Source organism: Narcine bancroftii, chromosome 1 (genome assembly GCF_036971445.1).
Source record: "Narcine bancroftii isolate sNarBan1 chromosome 1, sNarBan1.hap1, whole genome shotgun sequence".
Classification (NCBI taxonomy): Eukaryota; Metazoa; Chordata; class Chondrichthyes; order Torpediniformes; family Narcinidae; genus Narcine; species Narcine bancroftii.
In genome coordinates, this window is record NC_091469.1 from 18,982,939 (window position 1) to 19,007,473 (window position 24,535).

Consider the following 24,535-nt stretch of genomic DNA (forward strand, 5'->3'; position numbering starts at 1 on the left):
AATTGTTTAATGAATTGGAACTCTATTTCAGCTGCAGGACCTGTCATCCAATTGGCTTCATTTGAACTAAGTCAAACAATGAAGCTTATTAATGCCTCCTGAAATCAGTCAAGTGAAACGGTTTATATCCTAAGCATAAATTAGTTTTAAGGTGCTTTCTCTGGTATGTTCCCAAGATTTAAGCTGATGCTGCTCTGAGTTACAAAGACAGGACAAAGGTATCCTTCTCTGCAATACATAAAACTCCTGGATCTCTTTTCAAGTTACCATGGAAATTGGAAATAATCACGACACAATCTGGCTATTACAGGAACAATATAAAACCTCGCCACATCTATCTACCAAGAGCCCTAATAGTATATTCATTATTGTGGTATTATAAAACTTTTTGTGTACCAGGTGTGCATTTGGCCATAATGTTAATAACTGTACGTCCACAAGATTTGGCACAGGTAAATACTTGCATGTAGATATATTTAAAGGCAATTTACATTTGATGGTGCTTTGCTACTGATATTTTGACTGCATTTGCATTCTGTTCATGTCACTATAGTATGATATAGAAGACAGCAAGAACTTTGTAGTTGGTTTAGAATAATGATATTATTCATTCTGCATACATTATTGAAACTGAAAAACATCAGTATGGTAATACTCAAGAATGGCAGTGGCTGGTTGATGTAATGATCAGCTAAGTCACAGGAAGTTCTTGTCATGTGACTGGATGGTTGTTTGCTTATCTGGATAAAGGAAGACTAGCATTGATTAGAACTCTTTTAGATTGGGGATTGTGAGTGGTGTTGAGGATGACAAGAAAGCAAGTTTTGTGACCTGTAAGAATTGGTCTTGAGGATGATTTATTTCTTGGATTGTGTTGACTTCTCCTTCAACCTGTTGTCAGAGTTGAGTAAGTATTAAAGGCTATTGAAGATTCTTGTGTTGGTTTTTGCTGGGCTTCTTCAACAGCAGAAGTGGTATCAGAGTTATGTTTAAAAGTGTAAATTCTTTGCTCATTACTATTTAATGAAACAATTTTTGAACATATTAATTGGATCAGAGCCATATTGTAATAAATGGTGATCTAGATAATTAGCTGTGACTAATCATAATTGGTCTGATACTGCATTGTATTCAACTTGGTGTTCTTAAATAATAATACTTGTTGTTGACAACAATTGCTCTAAGACTGTTGCCCCTTTTAAGGATAAACCCCAACAGAAAGGCGAGTTCATAAAAAGCCTATGCTTCCTGGCAATTGATCCATAATGTACTCCCTCAGATCAAAAAAAACAACAAAAATATGCTTTGCAATGATTATTTGTATCTCTCTAGTATTTGCCTTGAAATTAATTTCACTTTGTCAAGTGTAGATGAAAACTATTTCTATTGACCTTAGAATAATCAGTTACTGAATTTGCTCTTGCCTCAACTGACTGGTTATTTATGTGCACTTTTATCTCGTAGAGGCCACGTTATGCGTGAAAACTTCTGAGCTCCAAACTGATTTTTCATGTTACCTTGCCTTCCTCTCATTTTACTGCAGCATTTATTTTCTGCATATGTTGTTCATTTTGAATTTAAAGTACATCTCCAATAATTTGCAATCCTGTTTAGAAAGTCCAGTGGTTTGGCACATGGCGCACTGAGTTCTGTTTCCCATGAATCACTAGAGGTTATGTTTTCCCTTTTAAACTCTGTGATTGCATTCCAATATTCCTTTAAGCCTACCTAGTTCCCCATTCCTAGACTCCTTTTATACTAACTGCACTCTTATTTCCACTTTTCCATGAAACTCACTGGAGCCCTGTTTCCTGTTCTCTCTGAACTGCCCCCACCTCACTGGAAAATATACTACATGATGTAATCTCTCAAGTGAATTAAAAGTGTGTCAGTGCATTAATTAGAGTTATGTCTGTTAGTAAAAATCTAAAAATACAGGATAGGAACAAATCTTTGGCCCACACATTTGCATCAAGCATGAAGCCCAAATTAAACAGAAATTCTGCTGCTTGCAGTTATTTCCTGTGTATTCATCTGTCTATCTGGAAGCCTGTTAAATGCTGCTTTCCTATCTGCTTCTAGCACTACCCCTAGCAGTCTGAACCAGGCACCTATCACTGTCTATATAATGTTTTTTTTTTAAAAATATCCCTACACATCTTTAAATTTCATCTCTTGTTCTCTCCACCCTCTTGCTCTAAATGCATGTCCTCAAGTGTGTGACATTTTCAATCTGGAGAGAAAGATTCTATCTTCTGTATTTGAATCTCTCAAAATGCTTATGAACATCTCCCAGGTCTCCCCTTAGCTCCAAAACTACAAAGGAAACATTTTCCAACATCTCTCCATTGCTCACACCCTCTAATTCAGGCAGCATCCTAGTAAATCTCTTCTGTACCCCTTCCAAAGCTTTCACATTATTTCTGTAACAGGGTGACCAGAATTGTACACAAAATCCCAAGGATACCTATTCAAAGTTTTGTATGGCTCCAACAGGGCCTACTTGGTCTGGAAAATTTGCCACTGTAGCTCCATTTAAAATCCTGAGGATCATGGATTTGGTATCGTTAAGTAACAGGGCCTGGTGAATATCATCACATCTGCAACAGGAGTTGTGCATCTTGCAGATGTACCCCTGGCCTTCTTTCACAAATGAAGCATTATGGTCATCTCTGACCATGACCTATCATTGCATCTTCATTTTTCACCGTGGTCCATGAAAATTTTTGGCATTTTTCTGAGTTTCCAGTGTTTGCCATCCTCTTTATTGCTTTAAAGTGAATAGATTTGTCATTTAAGCCACATAAATCTGTGGCTAGATTCACTGCTGTCATGGTATGTTTTAACATTTCATGAAATTTGCATTGTATAAATCTGAAAAGTTTCTTTTCTTATTTTGGTTACTTGTGCTTGCTTTCTGAACTGAGCTGATCTTCCATTTGCCGTATAATGTCTATGGATGGTGTCTAATGGTAAGCTTATTGTTTGCACAAGTACAGTACAATGTACTGATGCATAGTTGCTGCAATTGAGAATTTTGGTGCTTGTAAAATATACTAACACTGTATAACGTACCATAATGCGTTTTGAAGGAAAAAAAAGGATAAAATTATTAATTCATAGTTCTTGTTGGTGCAAAAAAGAAGTGATGTTACAATAACATAATTAGATCTTTGATCCTGGAGTCATGTTGTGGCATTTGTAGGGGCTACAAAATTAAACTACATGAAATTGATTTAAGCCAATCTCTATGAATAGGGGGAAAAAAGCCCTTTTTATTACAGTATTCAACTCCTTGTGGCTGGTAAATAAGTTTTTCCATTCTCTCGATTTACATTGTGAAGATGTCACATGGTACACTCCTGGGAAGCCTATCCATGTCTTCTTCTGGGGCACTTTGCTCCCCCTAAATGTTGATGATACTTGATGCCTCTCTGCTCAATTCACCTCTTAAGAGTGGCCTCTCCAGGGCCATATTAACATAGTCGTGAAAGTAGCAATTTTAGCCTTCTTTGGCTTGGCTTCGCGGACGAACATTTATGGAGGGGGTAAATGTCCACGTCAGCTGCAGGCTCGTTTGTGGCTGACAAGTCCGATGCGGGACAGGCAGACACGGTTGCAGCGGTTGCAGGGGAAAATTGGTGGGCTGGGGTTGGGTGTTGGGTTTTTCCTCCTTTGCCTTTTGTCAGTGAGGTGGGCTCTGCGGTCTTCTTCAAAGGAGGTTGCTGCCCGCCGAACTGTGAGGCGTCAAGATGCACGGTTTGAGGCGATATCAGCCTTTAATCACGTTCGTTAACACAGACTCTGGGTGTGTTGTATCTCACAGCCACTGCAGGCTGCACAATTTCCAAATAATCCTCACCTCAACCCTTCAGCCAGATGGCTGGTTTCATTCATTTACATGCCGTGGGTGCTGCAGATAGCAATGAGTAGAGCCGAAATATTGGATGCCATTATGCTTCTGGAAGTGAAAAATGTAAAGCGAATGAAGAAGAAGAAGAGACTGACTTATGATATCAAAAACACATAAACTGATAGAATATTTTGATGTTCCTGGTGGTGGTGCTATAATGGCTGAAACTAGAAATATAGGGAAAACTCATACCCGTGCAGCAGTAGGCATACATCAATAGCCAGCATCCATTGAATGTGAAAGAACAAGTAAAAATATCAAGTTCCCTAATGATATTGGTGAATGGCCAAACAATCTAGATGATTGTGACTGTGAATATTGGGTTGCCAAGGGAGGTGATGAATGTCAGCTAACAGTGACTTCTCTTTATCCATGCAATTGTCTGACAATGAAAAGAAACCTTGGCACTGTCAGACGTTTTATTTCATTGTTATATTTATAATGGTTTATTGGATTTAAGATCAGCCTCAATAGCTGGGATTAAGAATGATTGGAAACTAGAATTGAATATAACATTTTCAGATGAAGATTGGTTCTCTATTCTCAGCTTAATTAATGATCCCTCATTTTGTGCAAGGCATTGCTTATTACCATTTAAGGTGGTGCACAGAACACATATATGTCCAAACTTAAATTATCTTGTTTTTATGGAGATATTGATCCATTATGTGAAAATTGTAAACTATTTGAAGCTTCTCAGATCCATATGTTTTGGGAGTGCACAAATTTGGAGACATTTTGGAAAGACATAACTTTTATCAACCATTTTTAATTGCTATTTTGATTTTGCACACGAGTCTGCAACTCAGGAGCAAGTTTTAGCCTTTACCACGTTGATAGCCAGGCGAGCAATTTTATTCAAGTGGAAAGGTGACTCTTCACCTACCCATGCACAGTGGTTACATGATGTAATGTCTTACTTAAGTTTGAAGGAAATTAGATACATTAAAGATGGAAGGTTTCAATTTGTAAAGATGGGGGGGCCCATTCATAGAGTATTCTCATGATTGGAAGGATTAAGAATTATGGATGTTCTGGACATTCTCTGTCTGATGTCACTATCCAATCCATAATTTCCCCTTTCTTTTACAAAGGTTACTTTGATTAGAGAGTGTGATAGTACAGATCTATCACCAATGTACATAGTGTATATAGTTACTGTATCTAGACTGTGCTTACAGCGATTGGCTGAGAGCTAAGCCACACCTATTGTCTGGGCCTTAAAGGGTTGTGTCCCTAGCCAGGTCGGATCATTCCGGACTGGTCGGCCACCTGTGAAGAGCTAATAAAAGCCTTGGTTTGGATCAACAAGTCTTTGGTTCTTTTGACGAGCTCTACAGAGAGAGGGGGTAGATTAAATTTGTTTTATTTTGTTTGTTTTATTTTTTTCTTTTTATCAATTTTTAATTTGGACTTATTTGGAAAAATGTGGATTTAACATGGTTATCAAAGATTAATTCAATAACTTGTTTCTCATGCAGATTAAGGAACTGTCTAATGCAGTTCCATCCATTTTTTTTGTACGTATGTATGAGATGACCTGTCATGTGTTTGCCTTCAAATTTTGTATGTAAGTTTGTATGATAAATTCCAAAAATATTTAAGATAAGTTTTATTTCACACATATTCATAAACCTACAAACAAGAAACCTGCAAGAAATTGATTATGCTATGCAATCTATTACATTGACATGAAGAAAGTTCCTCACATAGACAAGCTAGCTATGAAACCATGCACATAACAAGTCAATTAGGTACAATTAAATCAATGGTTTTCAACTTTTTATTTCCACTCACATCCCTTACTAATCACAGAGCACCTGTGGCAAAGGGATTTCTTAAAGTGGTATGTGAGTGGAAATACAAAGGTTGAGGACTACTGATTTGTAGTCTGTAGCTATTGCTTAGGAGCGCTGATAGAGGGAGAAGAGAAACAGGATTGTGGTAAGGAGACAACCCAAACAATGCTAACCCAAAGGCCCTTTCCTTCACAAGTCAGGAGACTATTTGAAAAACAGTACAACAGCACCTAAAATGATTACTACTGAAATTGGTCACATGCAAGAATCAATTCTTCTTAATATCATATTTCAAAATGATCCCTGTTAACTGATGTGACAATCAGACGATTTAATGAGACATTTTTTTTTAAATTTACGAGCTGCAATGTTAAATCCTGACTTTGAATTTATAACACAAATAAACACACACAAGATTAGCTGTAAAACATATTAAGGAGTTGTGTATGAACAATCGGCTGGAGATGAATAACAGCACTGATATGGGTTTGAATAAGTTGTCTCTTGCTCACATGCAGACCTCAGAAATTACAATAATTCATCCTCTGAGACCATCTGCCCAATGTAAATTCCATTGCTGTCTAGTCCCCACAAATGGAAAATTGACAGATGAATTACAAATGGGCCATTACCTTTCTTGTACAGATCCTTGGATAATGTCTATGAGGACTTAGCTAAATGTTTAAGAGTGCAGTCTCCATGTTTGGAAACTTGCTTATCAGGAAAGTAATGCATTTACTCCATGTTAATTTGTCACCTGGCATTAAACTCCAAAATCCTTCATGTATCTGGGCATCCATGCTCCTTTTGGCAATGTCCATAATTGGCTAATGCTAAAGTTGAGACCTTCAATGCATGAAAGTGATGCAAAGCCCACAAACTTCCTAAGGTTCAAGCACTGGCTTTGTCTTAGGATTGGAACCAAAACTTTGAGAAGTGTATTTTATTGAAGCAACAATAAAATTCCAGGACTTCTTGTTTCAATGACACAAGACAGGAGCCCAAGTATCAGGTAGTGTTTTATTGTCACTTTAACACCATACAGTAAAGCAGTACCACAGAATTAAAACAAGACAGTGCTGTCAAGACTAAAATGATTATACAAAAGCTGCTTGACAAAACAGTACTACATACAATTAATTTTTCAGGGATTAGACAATGTCACAAGGAAAGAGTGGTTGCAAACTAGATGTCAAAAATGTCCTCCAGTTCAAAAGGAGAAAAACATTCACTGATGAGGGGCTGCTGCGGGCTGCTTCTTGCACAGCCCTCCCAGGCCAGGTTACCAACCTCTCCAGGACAAGATTTTAAAAGTCTGCCAGTGTTTAGGAAAACAGACTACCTCACAGTCATAGTTCATGGAGCTCCCAAATGCTCCAGTGCTGTTCACCATGAGAGCTAGGACAACTCATGCTTAGACCTCAGAATCTGACATGGCTGCATAGCTCCAGATGCAAGTGGACACCTCCTCAGACTCTACCACTCCATTCTCTCCACTTGAACCCCAGCAGTGGACACCCCCAACGTTGACCCTAAGAGTCTGAAAAGCTGCGAGGCCACAATGGCACAAAATGGCTCAACCTCCTCTTTTCGGCTGTGCCTGAAGCTAATTTGGGAGGGTATTTTGGAGTTGGGGAAGAGCAGAGCTGTAGACTGGATTTGATTTTAAAGGTGGTGGACAATAATTTGACATAGAAAAAAATGAATGGTCATCACTGAGATTTTGATGAAGAAAGATATTTCAGTGCATGTAAGTGCCTGGATTGGTCTCGACAAAGAGCAATTTGATTGATCTACCAGGAGCCAATGTGGACCTGTTGGGCTGAAGGGGAACCTGTTTAATAAGCAACATCTATCATCTCCCCATATTAACTGGAGCATTGTTTAAGGACTGTGTCATAACTTCAAGCCAGGAATATTCTTGGGAGAGTCTGGATCCATTAGAAGAATGTTGCCTTGAATGTCTTTGGAGCTTTGATCAACTTCTGCCTCAATCCAGCCTTGAGTCACAGATGATGGCACTGTTGAGGTAACTGGACCAGGCCATCTGAACTCCATGGGCAGCCTCTGAGATGTGGCTGCTGTAATGCAGTACTTGGTTAGTGTTGGTACTGCAGTGGGTAACCGTGGAGTTTCCTTCAGCAAACAGGATTGAGGAAAACCCCAAGGCATTCTACAAGTCTGTGCAGAACAAGAGGGCGAGTCGTGAGAGGATGGGCCCCATCTGGAGTGACAGTGTGTAATGTTACATTTCTGTTTTCTGATGTGACAATAAATAGTATCTGACAAAAGACATCAGATGCTAGGACCAGGTACAAACGTATGATCTCCATGGGTCGACTTGCATTAATGGGAGATTAGTCAACATTTTGGGCTTGAGCTGTTAATCAAGCTCCCTTGTCCTCTTGACCCCTGGCTCCAGATCTTAATGTTGCATAGAATGGACTTGGGAGATGATTGAGGGGTTACCTAAAAAATCAATATGAATGGCATGGGAAAAAAACAATGCATGAATATTTATTTTAGGCAAGCAAATTAAAATTGCATTCTATTCAGCAATGAAAAAAGAAAAGCTTTCTTGCTTTTCAATTTTTCATTCACTTTGCTTTGAATGGGTTGATGAGGCCTTCAAATAATGCTCTAGGAACACCATTTGTTGGTGGAAGGTGCGGGTCAGTGGTTACAGGGTCTTCACATGATGAAGAGACCCCAGAGTTATAAAAATATGGGTTAAAACATCAAGGATCTTTGGAACACATGGGGGGGGGGGGAGAGAAAACAAAATAGGAGTACTGATTTCAAGTCCTTTGCATTTAAAGAGACCAAATAGAGATTGAAAACTTGGCTGAATGGTGCCCCAACAACAACCTTGCACTCAATGTCACCAAACTAAGCTGATTGTTGACTTCAGGAAAGGAAAGCCAAAGGTTTCCAATCCAGTGATCACTGGGTGAGCAAATTTAGGTTTGTTGGAGTTAATATCTCAGAGGATCTTTCCTGGACCCAACACACCAATGGCATAGTGAAGAAAGCACATCAGCGCCTCAACTTCCTCAGGAGTTTGCGGAAGTTTGGAATGACACCAGAAATCCTGGCAAATTTCTACAGATGTGTGGTGGAATATGTGCTGACCGGCTGCATCACACTCTGGTCTGGTATTGGTATGTTACCAATACCCCAAAGCATAAAGCCCTCCAAAATGTAGTGGACACAGACCAGGACATTACAGGCAAAACCCTCCCCACTATCGAGTAGATCTACAGAGAAAACTGCTGTCGGAGGGCAGCAGCAATCATCAAAGACCCAACACACACTCTGTTCTCGCTGCTGCCATCAGGAAAGAGGTATAGATCTCACAAGACTTGCACCACCACGTTCAGTACCAGCTGATACCCCTCCACCATCAGAATCCTCAACAAACTCAATCAGGGACTCATTTAAGGTCTCTCACTTATGCAGTTCATTGATTTTTTTGTTCTCTCTGTATTGCACAGTCATTTTGTTTACATTTGTTATCTGTTTACATTTATCTGTTTACGCTGTGTACGGTTTATTTTTTTTTACCCTACCAATTAGTGGTAGTTCTGCCGTGCCCACAGGAAAAATAAATCTTAGGGTTGTATATGATATCACATATGTGCTCTGACAAAAAAAAAATGAAATCTGATTTAAATGTTTGACTTTATTTTAAATTACAGAAAAATACCTGTTTGAATTGCAATAAAATAACTTTTGATGATAAAAATTTAAAAAGTATACAATTGGCATTCTTTTGAATAATGGAGAATTATGGGTTATGGGGGCAAGGCAGGTACGTTGAGCTAAGTCTCTGGCCTAATCTCACTCCCATTTTTTCTCGTGTTCTCTTTCTTGCACTGAAAGACGACACAAAGAGTTTGCTACAGATTACAACTATGACCATTATTTCCCAACAGTTTTATTTTTTTTACTGTAAAGATTCAGGCAGTTGTAGCATAAATTAAATCAGTCTGCAAAAGGATGAATGAGTTTTTTTGCTAGTATTTAGATAGCAGCTGTCTGGAGCATGCTTCCAGACCATTTTACTGAACAACCACAGCACTGCAATGTTACAAAGGCCTATTTCTCATTCTTCCAGAACAGAAGCAGCTGTGTTGCAATAGCAGCTGCTGGCAGACATCTGTTGATTTACTGGTGCTTGCCGTTCAGTCTGTTTAGTCATTTTGGGGTTAACGCAGATGCCACAAATAGGTATAAATACAATTTTACATGCCAATTGAGTAACTGTGTGTGTTGGTGGGCTTGAGGTACAAGTGGGCAATGTGCTGAAGGCAAAGGGTGTTTATTAACAACAATTATCTATTTCATCATCAAATTAGAAATTATCTAAAATCCATAATCTTAAACATTTTCAAAGCATTCTGTTTTCTCACTGGAGGAGGAAGCAAATGACTTTCTGGCCTGCTATTTTTGTGATCTTTAGATCATTTTAAGGCTTCCTTGTCATGTAATTCCTGTTCATTCATTGCTTTTACCAAGTCTACATTCAAATCCAAACCACTGCTATGATACAGCATATCAACTAGCTGTGACTCTGCCACTTGGCTTGTAGAGTAGTTGGGGCCTGCTGGTGATTGTACCACTTTCCCCTGAAAGATGGTTGGTGGGTGTTCTGCAACATGTCTGTCTGATGTGTTGGTGCATTATTTGTAAGACATAGAGGTGAGTTTTGAGCAGGCTCCCTGAAGTGTGGGGGTGGGGGGTGCATGTGACATTATGGTGATTAAGACATGGGTGAATGTGGCACCAAGATACTGAGGTGGGTTTGAAGGGTGGGTACTGTTTCAACATGGATGACCAATTTGATAAAGTTGAATGGTGGAGAAGGCATGAAGAGCCAACTGATCTCTTTTCTGAATCCCTTTATCATGGGTGGATTGTGCATGCAAAGCTTTAGAGAACCTCAATGACTTCTAATAGTACTTGGAGATGGGGAGAACCTCTCCTTCAGGAGGTGCAGAAACTACTTAATTTGGCATTGGCTAGATGTAGCTGGTGTAAAGAACACCTGGCTCTGAATGGGCAACTAAAGCGGCATCGTCTGCAAAGAGTAGTTCACGGACAAGTTTCTCTTGTATCTTGGTGTGAGCTTGCAGGCGCCTCAGATTGAAGAGACTGCCATCCGTGCGGTACCGGATGTAAACAGCGTCTTCATTGTTGGAGTCTTTCATGGCTTGGTTCAGCATCATGCTGAAGAAGATTGAAAAGAGGGTTGGTGCGAGAACACAGCCTTGCTTCACGCCATTGTTAATGGAGAAGGGTTCAGAGAGCTCATTGCTGTATCTGACCCGACCTTGTTGGTTTTCGTGCAGTTGGATAATCATGTTGAGGAACTTTGGGGGACATCCGATGCACTCTAGTATTTGCCAAAGCCCTTTCCTGCTCACGGTGTCGAAGGCTTTGGTGAGGTCAACAAAGGTGATGTAGGGTCCTTTGTTTTGTTCTCTGCACTTTTCTTGGAGCTGTCTGAGGGCAAAGACCATGTCAGTAGTTCCTCTGTTTGCGCGAAAGCCGCACTGTGATTCTGGGAGAATATTCTCGACGACACTAGGTATTATTCTATTTAGTAGAATCCTAGCGAAGATTTTGCCTGCAATGGAGAGCAGCGTGATTCCCCTGTAGTTTGAGCAGTCTGATTTCTCGCCTTTGTTTTTGTACAGGGTGATGATGGTGGCATCACGAAGATCCTGAGGCAGTTTTCCGTGGTCCCAACAAAGCTTGAAAAACTCATGCAGTTTGGCATGCAGAGTTTTTCCGCCAGCCTTCCAGACCTCTGGGGGGATTCCATCCATACCTGCTGCTTTGCCACTTTTCAGTTGTTCGATTGCCTTATATGTCTCATCCAGGGTGAGGACCTCATCCAGCTCTAGCCTTAGGGGCTGTTGAGGGAGCTGGAGCAGGGTGGAATCTTGGACTGAGCGGTTGGCACTGAAAAGCGCTTGACGTCCTGCTTTGTGGAAACTGCCAAAATGTTTGGCCTGGAAGTCAGCCTGAAGAAAACTGAGGTCCTCCATCAGCCAGCTCCCCACCATGACTACCAGCCCCCCCACATCTCCATCGGGCACACAAAACTCAAAACGGTCAACCAGTTTACCTATCTCGGCTGCACCATTTCATCAGATGCAAGGATCGACAATGAGATAGACAACAGACTCGCCAAGGCAAATAGCGCCTTTGGAAGACTACACAAAAGAGTCTGGAAAAACAACCAACTGAAAAACCTCACAAAGATAAGCGTATACAGAACCGTTGTCATACCCACACTCCTGTTCGGCTCCGAATCATGGGTCCTCTACCGGCATCACCTACGGCTCCTAGAACGCTTCCACCAGCGTTGTCTCCGCTCCATCCTCAACATCCATTGGAGCGCTTTCATCCCTAACGTCGAAGTACTCGAGATGGCAGAGGTCGACAGCATAGAGTCCACGCTGCTGAAGATCCAGCTGCGCTGGGTGGGTCACGTCTCCAGAATGGAGGACCATCGCCTTCCCAAGATCGCGTTATATGGCGAGCTCTCCACTGGCCACCGTGACAGAGGTGCACCAAAGAAAAGGTACAAGGACTGCCTAAAGAAATCTCTTGGTGCCTGCCACATTGACCACCGCCAGTGGGCTGATAACGCCTCAAACCGTGCATCTTGGCGCCTCACAGTTTGGCGGGCAGCAACCTCCTTTGAAGAAGACCGCAGAGCCTACCTCACTGACAAAAGGCAGAGGAGGAAAAACCCAACACCCAACCCCAACCCACCAATTTTCCCCTGCAGCCGCTGCAACCGTGTCTGCCTGTCCCGCATCGGACTTGTCAGCCACAAACGAGCCTGCAGCTGACGTGGACTTTTACCCCCTCCATAAATCTTCGTCCGCGAAGCCAAGCCAAAGAAAGAAAGAACACCTGCAATTCTCCCCAGTGTGTGCATATGCCCACGCCTATACACCTCATTGGCTGAAAAGTAAGCACTCATTTCAGATCGCAGCAGCATTTGAACTTGCAGCCTAAAGCCATTGACACCCCGGGGAAGCCTTGAGTTGTGTCAGTTAATTACATTTTAGTTTAATAAAGGAGTGTAATAACATGAGTTGGTTGAAGGATGTATAGTTGCCATGATGTGATAAGAAGAAAACTCTGCTCCTTCAGCAAGTACCACAGAGTGTCTTGCTATGGAATATATTGGCCTTTCATTTCATCTTTGTGTGGCTTCTCAGGGCATAGTTCTACCCTGCTGCTAATCTGTAATTCTAAGGCTTGACAGGCAAAGGAAGCTTAAGGCTTGCACTGGCTAAATTGCATTTTAACCCTTTAAGGAGCTTTCAACAAAGCAGGTAATCGTCAATGCGGACAATATTCCTCTGCCTAACTAAGGAGCAGTGTAATACATGGAGATTGATACTTTCAAGGAAATTAAAGCAAGCAATCCAAGGATTTACTTCCACCAGGCATCCGATTTGGACAATGGCATCTGCCTCCATATTTTTACCTTTCCACTGGAGCCCATATTTGAGAATTTGATCCGGTCTTCAGGAAATTGTCTGTTTGAGCCCTTGATCAAGCATTTGCTGCCAAGTTGGATTGGTAGCTTTCTGAAGAGTGTAACGTATAATAATGGCTTAATGTGTACCAAGGGTCTGGTGATTTTGAATCTGACTGATTGTAGCTATATAGCGCAGAAATCTACAGTTTGTGGAAGTTCCATTCCAAGGAGCTTCATTATTTTACCAGAGTCCTATGTCCTCCCATTTTACCTAATTGATCCCTATGCATTTGCATCCACACCTCCTTTTCTTCACACCATTTGGGGCCCCAAACAATCCTTCCAAATGAAGCAACACTTGTAAATCTGTAGGGATCGTCTACTGCATCGAGTCCTCCTGTTGTGGCCTCCTCTGGAGAGACTGGATGCAGAGTGGGAGACCCTTCACTCTGTCCACTGAAATAATGGGGACTTCCAGTGGCCACTAATTTCACTTGCATGCCAACATGTCTGTCCATGGCCTTGTATACTGGTTGGAGGAACAACACTTATTGTCTGGGCACTCTCCAATCAGTTAGCATTAACATAGACTTCTCTGGTGCCTGTTATGCCCCTCCCCTGTCTCCTCTTTCCCTTTGTCTCCTTTCTTCCAACTCCTCACACCTTTCCCTCTCAATTTACAGAGCTATTTCCTCCCTTTTTCACATTCCTGCTTTCTTTACTTCTGCCCTCCCATATTACAGAATCTGCCTGTGGAATCTGTGGTCCTCCCCCATTATTTTATTCTGGCATGTTTTTTGCTTGTACCTTGATAAAGGGCTCAGACCCGTTTTATTTGTATCTGTGCTATGCAAAGAATGCTGCATGACCTGCTGAGTTTCTCCAGCACTTTTATGTATTGAACCACAATCGCACCATCTGCAGACCTCCTTGTTTAACTCCGATGCATTTTTCTTGCTGAGGTGGGAATCTGTGACTTAAAAAAAAATCTACAAGAGGAATTCTGCTTGATGCCCTGCTGAGACATCAGAATGGTGGGCTCCTCTTGGGTATGGGTATAGCTTGCTCTCTCTCTCTCTCTCTCTCTCTCTACATATATATATATATATATATATATACTCAATGCAGAGAACAGTCAGATCTGTGAGTAGAAATGTAATTAAAATAATTTTGGACTTCTGATCATCTTTATTGGTCTGTCAGTTTTGATTACTGCCTGATAAGATGACATGGGTCTGTTGTATCAGATATACAACTCTCATAAAGGACACTACTTCAATTATTAGTTAACAAAACAAAAATAGGTCTACAATTTCATTAATATCTTTGACCAGCAAATTCCATGTGTTAAATCCTCAGTGAAGATCCTCTCTATTCTGAACTGCTGAGTACTATCATTCCCAATAAGATTTTAAACGCTGTAAACCTTAAATGTCTTGCTTTCTCAGAACAAATGTTTTATTTTGTTGCAGCAACCAAAATACTTGTATTTTATGAATCTTTCTTCTTTGGCTTGGCTTCGCGGACGAAGATTAATGGAGGGGTAATGTCCACGTCAGCTGCAGGCTCGTTTGTGGCTGACAAGTCCGATGCGGGACAGGCAGACACGGCTACAGCGGTTGCAAGGGAAAATTGGTTGGATGGGGTTGGGTGTTGGGTTTTTCCTCCTTTGTCTTCTGTCAGTGAGGTGGGCTCTGCGGTCTTCTTCAAAGGAGGCTGCTGCCTGCCGAACTGTGAGGCGCCAAGATGCACGGTTTGAGGCGATATCAGCCCACTGGCGGTGGTCAATGTGATAGACACCAAGAGATTTCTTTAGGCAGTCCTCGTACCTCTTCTTTGGTGCACCTCTGTCTCGGTGGCCAGTGGAGAGCTCGCCATATAACACGATCTTGGGAAGGCGATGGTCCTCCATTCTGGAGACGTGACCTACCCAGCACAGTTGGATATTCAGCAGCATGGATTCAATGCTGTCAGCCTCTGCCATCTCGAGTACTTCGATGTTGGTGATGAAGTCGCTCTAATGAATGTTGAGGATGGAGCGGAGACAACGCTGTTGGAAGCGTTCTAGGAGCCGTAGGTGATGCTGGTAGAGGACCCATGATTCGGAGCCGAACAGGAGTGTGGGTATGACAGTGGCTCTGTATACGCTAATCTTTGTGAGGTTTTTCAGTTGGTTCAAATTGCAGTTGTAAGATAACTCTGTGGAAGTGTGGAACTGGGAGAGACATAGAATAGAACTGTAAATGGGCTTCCTTCTTGTTTGCTTTTTAGTTGGAATTTGAGGAAGTATTTTTCCCATGAAATAGTAGTGGAATCAATAAAAAAACTGTCACACTTGAACTTTTGTTGGCCTTGTGCATTTGTCATGGAATGGGATAAATACAAATAATCCTATATACTTGGTGTGAAGTTTACAGATACCATTGATTTCCTGTATTGACAGATCAATGATAAAGTACATGTTATATTTGGTTGTTCAGCATTTCAAACAAATTGCAGGATCTATCATCCAATGGTTGCCTTATTTAACAAATATTATGTCCTAATCTCTCTCGGCCTTGCTTCCTGTATTGTGTTTTTACTGACTGTAACCAGCATATGTTAATAGTTTGATCTCGCCATGTCATTTTAAAAAGACCCAACTTTTCCTTAAATCGTAACTGAAGAAAAATTGTAAAAAAAAAGAAGTCTGTTTTGTAGAACTGCTAAAAGTGCAATTTCCAGTTTGATTTGTTCCACTTAATTTCCAGTTTACGATCTCTATAAATTAACGTACATACTTGCATTATAAACTATTTTTTTTCTCCCCTGACGAACTAATTTGTGTGCAGAATGTGTCACAGTCAGTGTCTTTTCCCACCCTTAATGGTCCTTGGGGGTATTACCTTCCCGGATTGGCTCGTATAGAGAAAATACATGCACAGTGACAAGAGGGACATTTCAGAATACTCCCACAGTGACTGAAGGAGCAACAATAATCTTGCAGGTCAGGAGAACTGACTGCAATGGACTTGGAAGAGGGTGTAGGTTTGTTGAACCTTTAAGTTGCTGCTATATATTTTGAGCAGTAAATTGCTGAACTGATTTCTTATTCTGACTTTTGTATTTTTTTTTGGTCTTGAAGATTACATCAAGACTGTTGTAATGAAGGTTCAGAACTTGATTCCTTCAGCAGTGCCAATACAGAATAGAAATCAAATTCACTTGTCATTTCCAGGTATCCTACCTCTAAAACAGCCATTCTCAACAGGGCCCTATGTTTTACCCCCAACTCAAGGGGCCACAACACTTTTAAGTAAAAACATTGATTTCTTTTTGCCCTTGTTACCAGAGGATCCCAAAACCCAGCAGCAATAAAAATTCACCAAGACAAATGGTTACTTAAGCAAAAATTATTTTAATTTTCTTTAAACATAAAACCAGGTTCAAACATTAACCTTTTACTATTAACTTAACTTTCCAGCAACCATCTCTCTTCCAGCAGCAATTGCTTGATCTCAAAATGAATATAATTTTCTTGTCAAAATAAGACAAGAGGATGAATCAGTAGAATATTCAACCCTTATTCAGAATTAAAATAACAAGTAGCTCGTCTGCCCAAAAAATTTAACCACTTTTCAGGCAAAACTGATTCCACCTGCATTGAATTCGTCCATCGTTATTGAATGAAGATCTACCGGGACCAATGCCTGAAGAGGGCACACAAAATCAGTGAACCGGTGCGGACTCGAAAGGCCAACATGGCCTGTTTCTGCTCTGTAAATGGTTATATGGTTAACCACCTTCTAATTTTAAGCGCATGTGTATGTAATGTGTATAAGTGCAGAAAAGTTATTTGATTCACAGTCCAATCTCACTTCTCACTCCTCCAAGTTCACTGGTATCAAGCAATTCTTGTACGGTGCACAGAATTTAACATTTATGTATTTTCACCAAGGTCTGGTGGAAACACTTAAATGGTTATCATTCAAGAAGGTTCCTGTCGGTTTTCAGAGAGAGATTTGTTGTATGATTGTCACAGACTGATTCCCTCCAATCAGCTACTTCAGTGTCTTGCCAAAGAAACTTGCCTCATCAGAGTTTTCCAGATGATAACCTCTTTCTTTCAGGTCACCACAGAGTTCCTTTTGTTTCCCTTATTTCAGGTGAAACACTCTAGCCAGCCATCTCCTCTTGTATGGACCACATGGATTGTTTCAACAGGCTGAACTCAGAACTCACAACCTGTCTTCAAAATGGGGTTTCAACAAGCTGCCAGCTTGCCATGTTGCAGAAACCAGTTCTTTCTCTCTCTCTCTCTTAAAGAAAGCCTGTTTGCGCTCTCTCTCTCTCTCTCTCTCTCTCTCTCTCTCTCTCTCTCTGCTTGCAAAACCACATGACCTTCTTAGAACAGCAAACTTCATTCAGACAGACTGCAGCACCGGACCCAATCTTCTGAGTCCGTTCATCTGTTGCTTTCAAAACAATAATTCATTAGTCTACAGCATATCCAATTAACACCTACTTGTGAAATCCTTATAGGTATTCTTCAAAGTTTTTGCAAAGGTACTCAGAGCCTGGACTGTCTGGCTTGAGAAGAGCTCTGGCATTTTAAATGAGATCTGTTTTCTGAAGTGTTTGTTTGTGACACACACTACCCCCACAGTCTAACTCCTTCAAAAACATATCTATATACAATATAAAATATAATCTGTCACACCTTTGTTTTTTACGTAGTGGTAGGAGAGAAATATGGAAAAAGACAAAACTTGACTGCTTCACAGGGAAGTGGGGTCATAAATTTTGAGCAGAGTCCTAACAGGGCCATATGCAAAATAAAGTTGAGCATGGCTGCTTTAAACCATCATGAAATGTTTGTACATTCAAGTGATAACCACATTGGAATTATGATCAGTGTAACGCAGCCTGCAGCATCACAGGCACCATCAAGGAATTTCTCAAGAAGTAGTTTCTTAAGAAAGCAGCCTCTATCCTCAAGGACTCCCACCACCCAGGCCATGCCCTCCTCACTCTGCTACCATTGGAGAAAAAGGGACAGGAGCCTAAAGACGAGCACACAGTGGCACAAGGGCAGCTTCTTCCCCGCTGCCATCAGATTCCTGAATGATCATTGAACCAAAGTCATTGCCTTACTTTGACATTTTGTGCACAATTTTTAATTTATTTTTGGAAGGTGGTTCTTATGAACGTTTGCACTGCCACAAAGCAACAAATTTCGTGACTTGTTCATGACAATAAATTCTGATTTTTATCAGTTTGGTTGGAGCAAAGGGAACATAATTTTACTCTTGTACTTGCAACCTGAACACTGAGATTTGATAGCTGCATCTATAATTTAACAAAACTGAGTTGCATTTAAACCTTATTCTGTACATGGTGAATTATTAATTAATGTAAGGCTGCCCCCTAGTGCAAAGACTCCACTGAAGCATTGGAAACAAGCTTGCCCCAGTAATTCATATTGCAATATAAATACCCAACAAGAATTTGAGAGGTTTAAGTTACATTATGTGGAACCATATCTTTTGAGTTTTAGATGTGAACTCATTTAACATTTTGATCATAAAATTGTAGTACTGGATTAAATTGCACAGATAACCTGGCAATGCATTCCAGACACCCACCACTCTCAGTGTTTAATAAAATCCTTGTGTGTGTCTCCCTAAACATTCCTCCATTCACCTTAAACTGGTATTTTCTATTCTTTCCCTGGGAAAACTAAGTTAAACTGTGGCTCCAATTCATTAAATTGCTTTGGCAGAGGGATTTTTTTTATTCTTCACATCAGAATCCGAATATATTGTCATGACCAAGTCATTAAATTTGGTGTTTTGGGGCAGCATATCATTGTGCAAACATTAATATTCTAACCATCTTATGACCTGACTGTAAAAAAAATAAAATAAAATAACAAGAACAGGGCATGAAAAGTAAGGCAGTGTCTTTGATTATTCAGAAATCTGATGGTAGTGGGGAAGAAGCTGTCCTTGTGCCACTGAGTGCTCGTCTTTAGGCTCCTGGAGGTAGTAGAATGAAGAGGGTGTAGTCTGGGTGGTGAGGGTTTCTAAGGATAGAGGCTGGGTTTTTTTTAAGACACCACCTCAAGTAGATGTCCTCGATGGAGTGAAGTCTGGTGCCCATGATGTCGCAGGCTGAGTTAACAAACCTCTGGAGTTTATTCTTGTCCTGAGAGTTGGCGCCTCCATACCAGGCAGTGATGCAACCAGCCAGAATGTTTTCCATGATACAGACTGTATCTCCTCCGTCACCTCAAAGCATAGCTGCTGGTGAGCCTTCTTTGTGATTGCATCAAGGTGGAGGCTTCTGGACAGATGCTTGGAGATGTTCACCCAGCAACTTTAAAATCAGCTCTTCAGAATTATGCCTAAACTGTAATGGTTTGGGTTTTTCCGCTCACGCATTGTCTAGATTGAATTTCTATTGCCGCTGGTCTATGTCGTAACAAATTGGCAACTGCTTGTAAACCTTAGAAAAAGAAGCCAGGTTATGTAAGTCATACAAATGACATCTCAGCTTTAAAATGACCGTGCAATAACAGGCCCTGCAGCCCATCATGGCCATGTCTACCATTGTATTTGACTATACTGGTCCTATTTACCTGCATTTGATTGGCAGCCTTCTATGTCTCAACAATTCAAGTGCTTGTCTGTATTTTTGAGTTGTGAACATACCTGCTTTCATGACCTCCTCGGGCAGTGTGTACTGGATTCCATCTACTCTTAGGGAAAATAATTCTACCCCACTATCCCTTCTAAATCTCCAACCTCATTTTAAACCTGAGTCCCTCTTGGTTTAGACACTCACACCAAGGGAGAAAGATCTGCACCCTCTACTCTCATAATTAAGTATCATCATCCCGCAGCTTCTGCCCCAGGAAATATAGACCTAACCTCTCATTGCCCTTTTTAAGTTACTACATGTTGCCAGATTCTTGTGTATGAATTTGTGACATGGTGCAGTTTCAATGGGTTTTCAAGGAATAGCACAAACCTTCCACCTGGCTCTTTGAAATGTGGTAGATGTTGAGAACCAGGATGTGTACTGAGTCTCAGGAGTCCTGATCGGAAACTCCTGGAATTGACTGTCAATTCATCTCCACAGTGCTGCTTCTCTTGATGAATCCCTCCAGCTTCTTGTTTTGCTTGTGAAAGTTGCTAGTTTTCTTGTGGGTCCATTGGAACTGCCTCAATTCACAAAACAAAATGTCTGGAAATTTATGTTAGATGGGCAGTGTGGTTTTGCATGTCTGGAGATGTTGTGTAATCTCTCCCATATTAGCAGGAAGGCTTGCAATCTGTGGGCTGAGATGGTTGCATTACAGCTGACATGTTCATTGTAGGCCTCATACTTTGTCCACTTTGGGGTTGTAATATTTCAGCCCAATGCATCCCACATCTGCATATTTGGTTGTTAAAGCTATCTCAAGAGTTCAGCATCATCCTTTGGGATCAGTCCCATTTCCTTGGAATGCCAGTCCAGAAACACTGTTGACTTCAGGCTGACAAGATCTTACTCTGCTGTTCTTCAATGGCTTAGGGGAGAGATTATTTCCAGACTGTGGCATAAATGGGGTTTGGGAGGTGTTGAAGGGCAGGTGGGAGAGAACAGGTGACAGAGTGAGGAAGGGAAGGGAAAGCGTGAGAGATTCTTACCCAGCAGCAAAGAGAGACATTATATCTGGCCCTGTGGATTCTCCCTCTGAATGCAGGGACTTTCATATTCTGCATTGTAAAGCCCCTGGCCAGAGGTCATGATCGCAATGATGCTGGGGACTGGGCCAGGAGAATCCATCTCCACAGCAGATTACCAGACTAGCCTGGGGGGTGGGGGGGGGGGGGGGGGAAAGCTTTGATAGGTACAGATTCACAGCAACTTCAGTAAAACTATGTATACTTGCCTGTGATGTGGAGAATGCACTTGCTGCTATGTTTCCACACAATCCGATGGCAATCTGTTTTCATTGCTAAGACCATTTGGGTGATTTGCTGCTTCCTTCTGTGAGGGAACAAATTGAGCCAGAAGATCATTTGGAAATCTGTTATATTTGAAGAGGACAGGACTCCTAATGGCATTGCGGAACAGAGGCATCTGGGGGTCTCGGGTCCATTAATCCCTGAAAGTGGCCACTCAAGTGGAAATGGTGGTAAATATGGCACATGATATTATGGCTTCAATGGGCAGGGCATTGAGTATGAGTAAGGAAGTTGTGTTGCAGCTCTATAAAACTTTGCTTAGACCACCCTTGGTACTATGTGCAATTCTTGTCACCCCATTGCAGGAGGATGTGGAGACTTTAAAAAGGGTACAGAAGAGATTTACCAGGATGCTGCCTGGATTAGAGAGTATGAGCTAAGGGAAGAGGTGGGACAAACCTGGGTGGTTTTCTCTAAAGGCTGAGAGGAGACCTGATAGAGGTGTGTAAAATTAAGAGACTCATAGATAAGGTAGACAGTCCGAATCTTTTTCCCAGTGTAAAAGAAAGTCAAACGATGAGGGATTTTAATAGAGGGATGAAAGGTTATGAGGGACTTTGATCAGGTGGACAGCCAGAGGATATTGGTTTAAGGTGTGTGGAGGAAAGTTAGCAGTTAGTTTTGCTTTGCAGAGAATGGTGGATGGCTGGAATGCATGGTCAGAAGAGATAGTGGAGGTTGGTACCATGGAGACATTAAAAAAATTCTTAGATAGGCACATGGAAGCAATAAAATAGAGGTGCGGAAAAAAAATCAGATTGTTCTGGAGTAGGCTCACATAGGTCAGCACAACATCATCAGCTGAAGAGCCTGTACAGTGCTATAATGTTCCATGTTCTTGGTATACAAAGATGTAGGGTGTGTTGCTCTTTAAGTGGCATTGATTTGCTAGTTGGACATGTCAATTGTAGCAGGCACCATATGCACTGTGAAGCAGATGCAAGAAGACACGTCACGAGGACAGGATCAGCCTGTATTCACTATTGGAAGGAATTCTACATGTCGTGTTCTGAGGATTGTGCCATCCGCTTGCTTGCTGTGCAAAAAAAGAGAAGCAGAAGTGTATTCAAATTAGTTTTAGGTGAACAGAAGTAATGGGTATAACTTTCACACAGGAAGTTGTATCCAGGCAAAGATGATTGGGTTAGATTTTAAAAGTAGGTCACTGAGTTGTCATGTCCTTAAGGAGAGATAGCTGTAGCCCTTTTCACACTGGCACCTTATCCTAGTAATTGACAACCAGTCTACCGGTTAAAGGTCCAGTGTGAAAGCTTTTTAATTGGCATGATGTTATGACGTCCAGTGCCAGTTCACTAGACGTGGGATATGTAGTCTATCTATAGAGCCGCTACATAGGCATCAAATCACGCCGGGGATGATACAACCGAGGTAGGCTGTATCGTCCCTGGCGTCAACTGATGCCTGCGTGCCAATTAGAGCAGTATGAAAGGGAATATCCGTGGACAAGGCAGTGATACATTGATGACATTATTGCATGAGTGCAGGAATGTGAAGGAAGCAAAAGATGAAAAAGGTATAAACTTTGCCAACCTATATAAACATTTATAAATTTCTAAAGGACCATGGGAAAGTCACAGAGAGAGGAAGCAGATCTGCCCTCCCAGAATTCCATGGGGCAGAGAAACCCCTTCAAAAGTGCTCCATGTCTATAGCCCTTTCTCTGCCCCATGGAATTCTGGGAGGGCAGGTCCACTATCACTCCTTCCCACAGCCTTTTATAAATTTATAATGGTTTATATAGGTTGGCACAACGGGATGAAGGGCTCATACTGTGCTGTACATAATGCTTAATTATGTTATAATTAGGCATGATTAATTTTGTTTAAATACAAGATCATAGTACATTGATCAGGTCTTAGGGCAAGTCCACCATCGCCTGATGCATCACTCAAACATCACCAGTAGAGGACAGAATTCACTATCCCTGGGGATGCCTTGAGATGAGTGTGAAAGCACTGAGAACCGGTTAACAGTAATCCAGTTTGAACAGCAAAACCGGCTTCCTTAACTGGTTCACTGAACGGTCAATCCACTGGTTAGCCGGTGTGAGAAGGGCTTGAGTCTTGGCAGTCTGTCTTTGTGAGGTTCTGTGATTTTTGGCTGCTTGACTTGCCCATTTCAATAAATTATTATGGATTAGTCACGCAAATCACTTTAGAGTCTTGAAAGGTCTGTGCTCAATACTTGCCACTTTCTTGAGTAAAGAGCAAGATAGCTTGTATACGTTAACTTGTTGAGATAAAAGGTATCCTCTGGCAGTGAAGGATTCTTCTGTGGCTCCAACGATTACTACTCCTTGAATATGGAAATGTGTACTGTGGAGATCATGGTCAAAGCAGCTGGAGTTCTCCTCTGAACTTGCACATTTCTGCCAGGATACCTCACCTACCTGATATAAACCCATTGTTTGAAGTCCACGAGCAGTGCTTCAAATGCCCAGTATGACGTGAGGGCATTCTCTACTGTGCAGTTTCTCCAGCAAGAGTACAAGCACAACCAACACGTTTGCCTGTGATCACAAATGCTGCAATGTGTTGCAAATTAGATTGGAAACCTTTTGTCCATTGCAGTGAAAGCAGAAGAAATAAATGTCTGACTTCCTTTGGGAATTACTCTAGCTCAGACTATTGTCAACACAAGGAGATGGCTGTGTTTAATTTAGGCTTGCAGCCTATGCCACTGCAAGGGCAAAGGCTTTCACAAAGGAAATCGTGCACAAATAACCCCTGGAGAACTCTCAAATTCTACCATTGAGAATGTAAGGAAGAGCAACGACATCGGGGCTCATTCTCCTACAAGATTGCAAATGCTGGAATCTTAAGTGAACAAAACTGATGGAAGAATTTGGTTGGTCAGACAACACCCATGTGTACAAATGGTCAATTAACATTTTAGTTCTTAATCTTTTATTTGAATACGATGTATATAAAGGGGTGGGGAGAGAACCTGGGGGAGTCTCACTAAAGGATCAAATTGACTGTTTAACTGAGTTCCTCTGGAAATATTTTTTGATTTGTACTGCTATTCATCTAAAATTACAATGGGCTTTTCTTTGGTACAGAAGGACAATGTTTCCTCCATCTAACAGGGAATTAGAGATTATTATTTAATCCTGGATAGAATGTTAGTGTGCATTCTGCAATGTCTGTGTGATATAAACATGAACAGGAGCAAGAATGGGTCTGCTCCTTTCAATGATTATAGCTCAGATTTTACCTTGTTCATTTTTTTCAGCTTGTTCCTTGCACCTTTCAAGATGGATCTTCTCAACAATTGAGCATCTATAACCCCTTGAGGTAAA

The 24,535-nt window shown here is 41.2% G+C and overlaps 1 protein-coding gene across 1 annotated transcript in view; it reads left to right on the forward strand.

Annotated features, from left to right (window-relative positions):
* The window catches only part of LOC138755386 (leucine rich adaptor protein 1-like), a 322,011-nt gene that overhangs the window by 239,200 nt on the left and 58,276 nt on the right, over positions 1-24,535 (forward strand). The window contains exon 2 of the mRNA XM_069921285.1: positions 24,469-24,530. Within this exon, the coding sequence (XP_069777386.1) occupies positions 24,469-24,530 (62 nt within the window). The remainder of the gene's footprint in view (positions 1-24,468; positions 24,531-24,535) is intronic.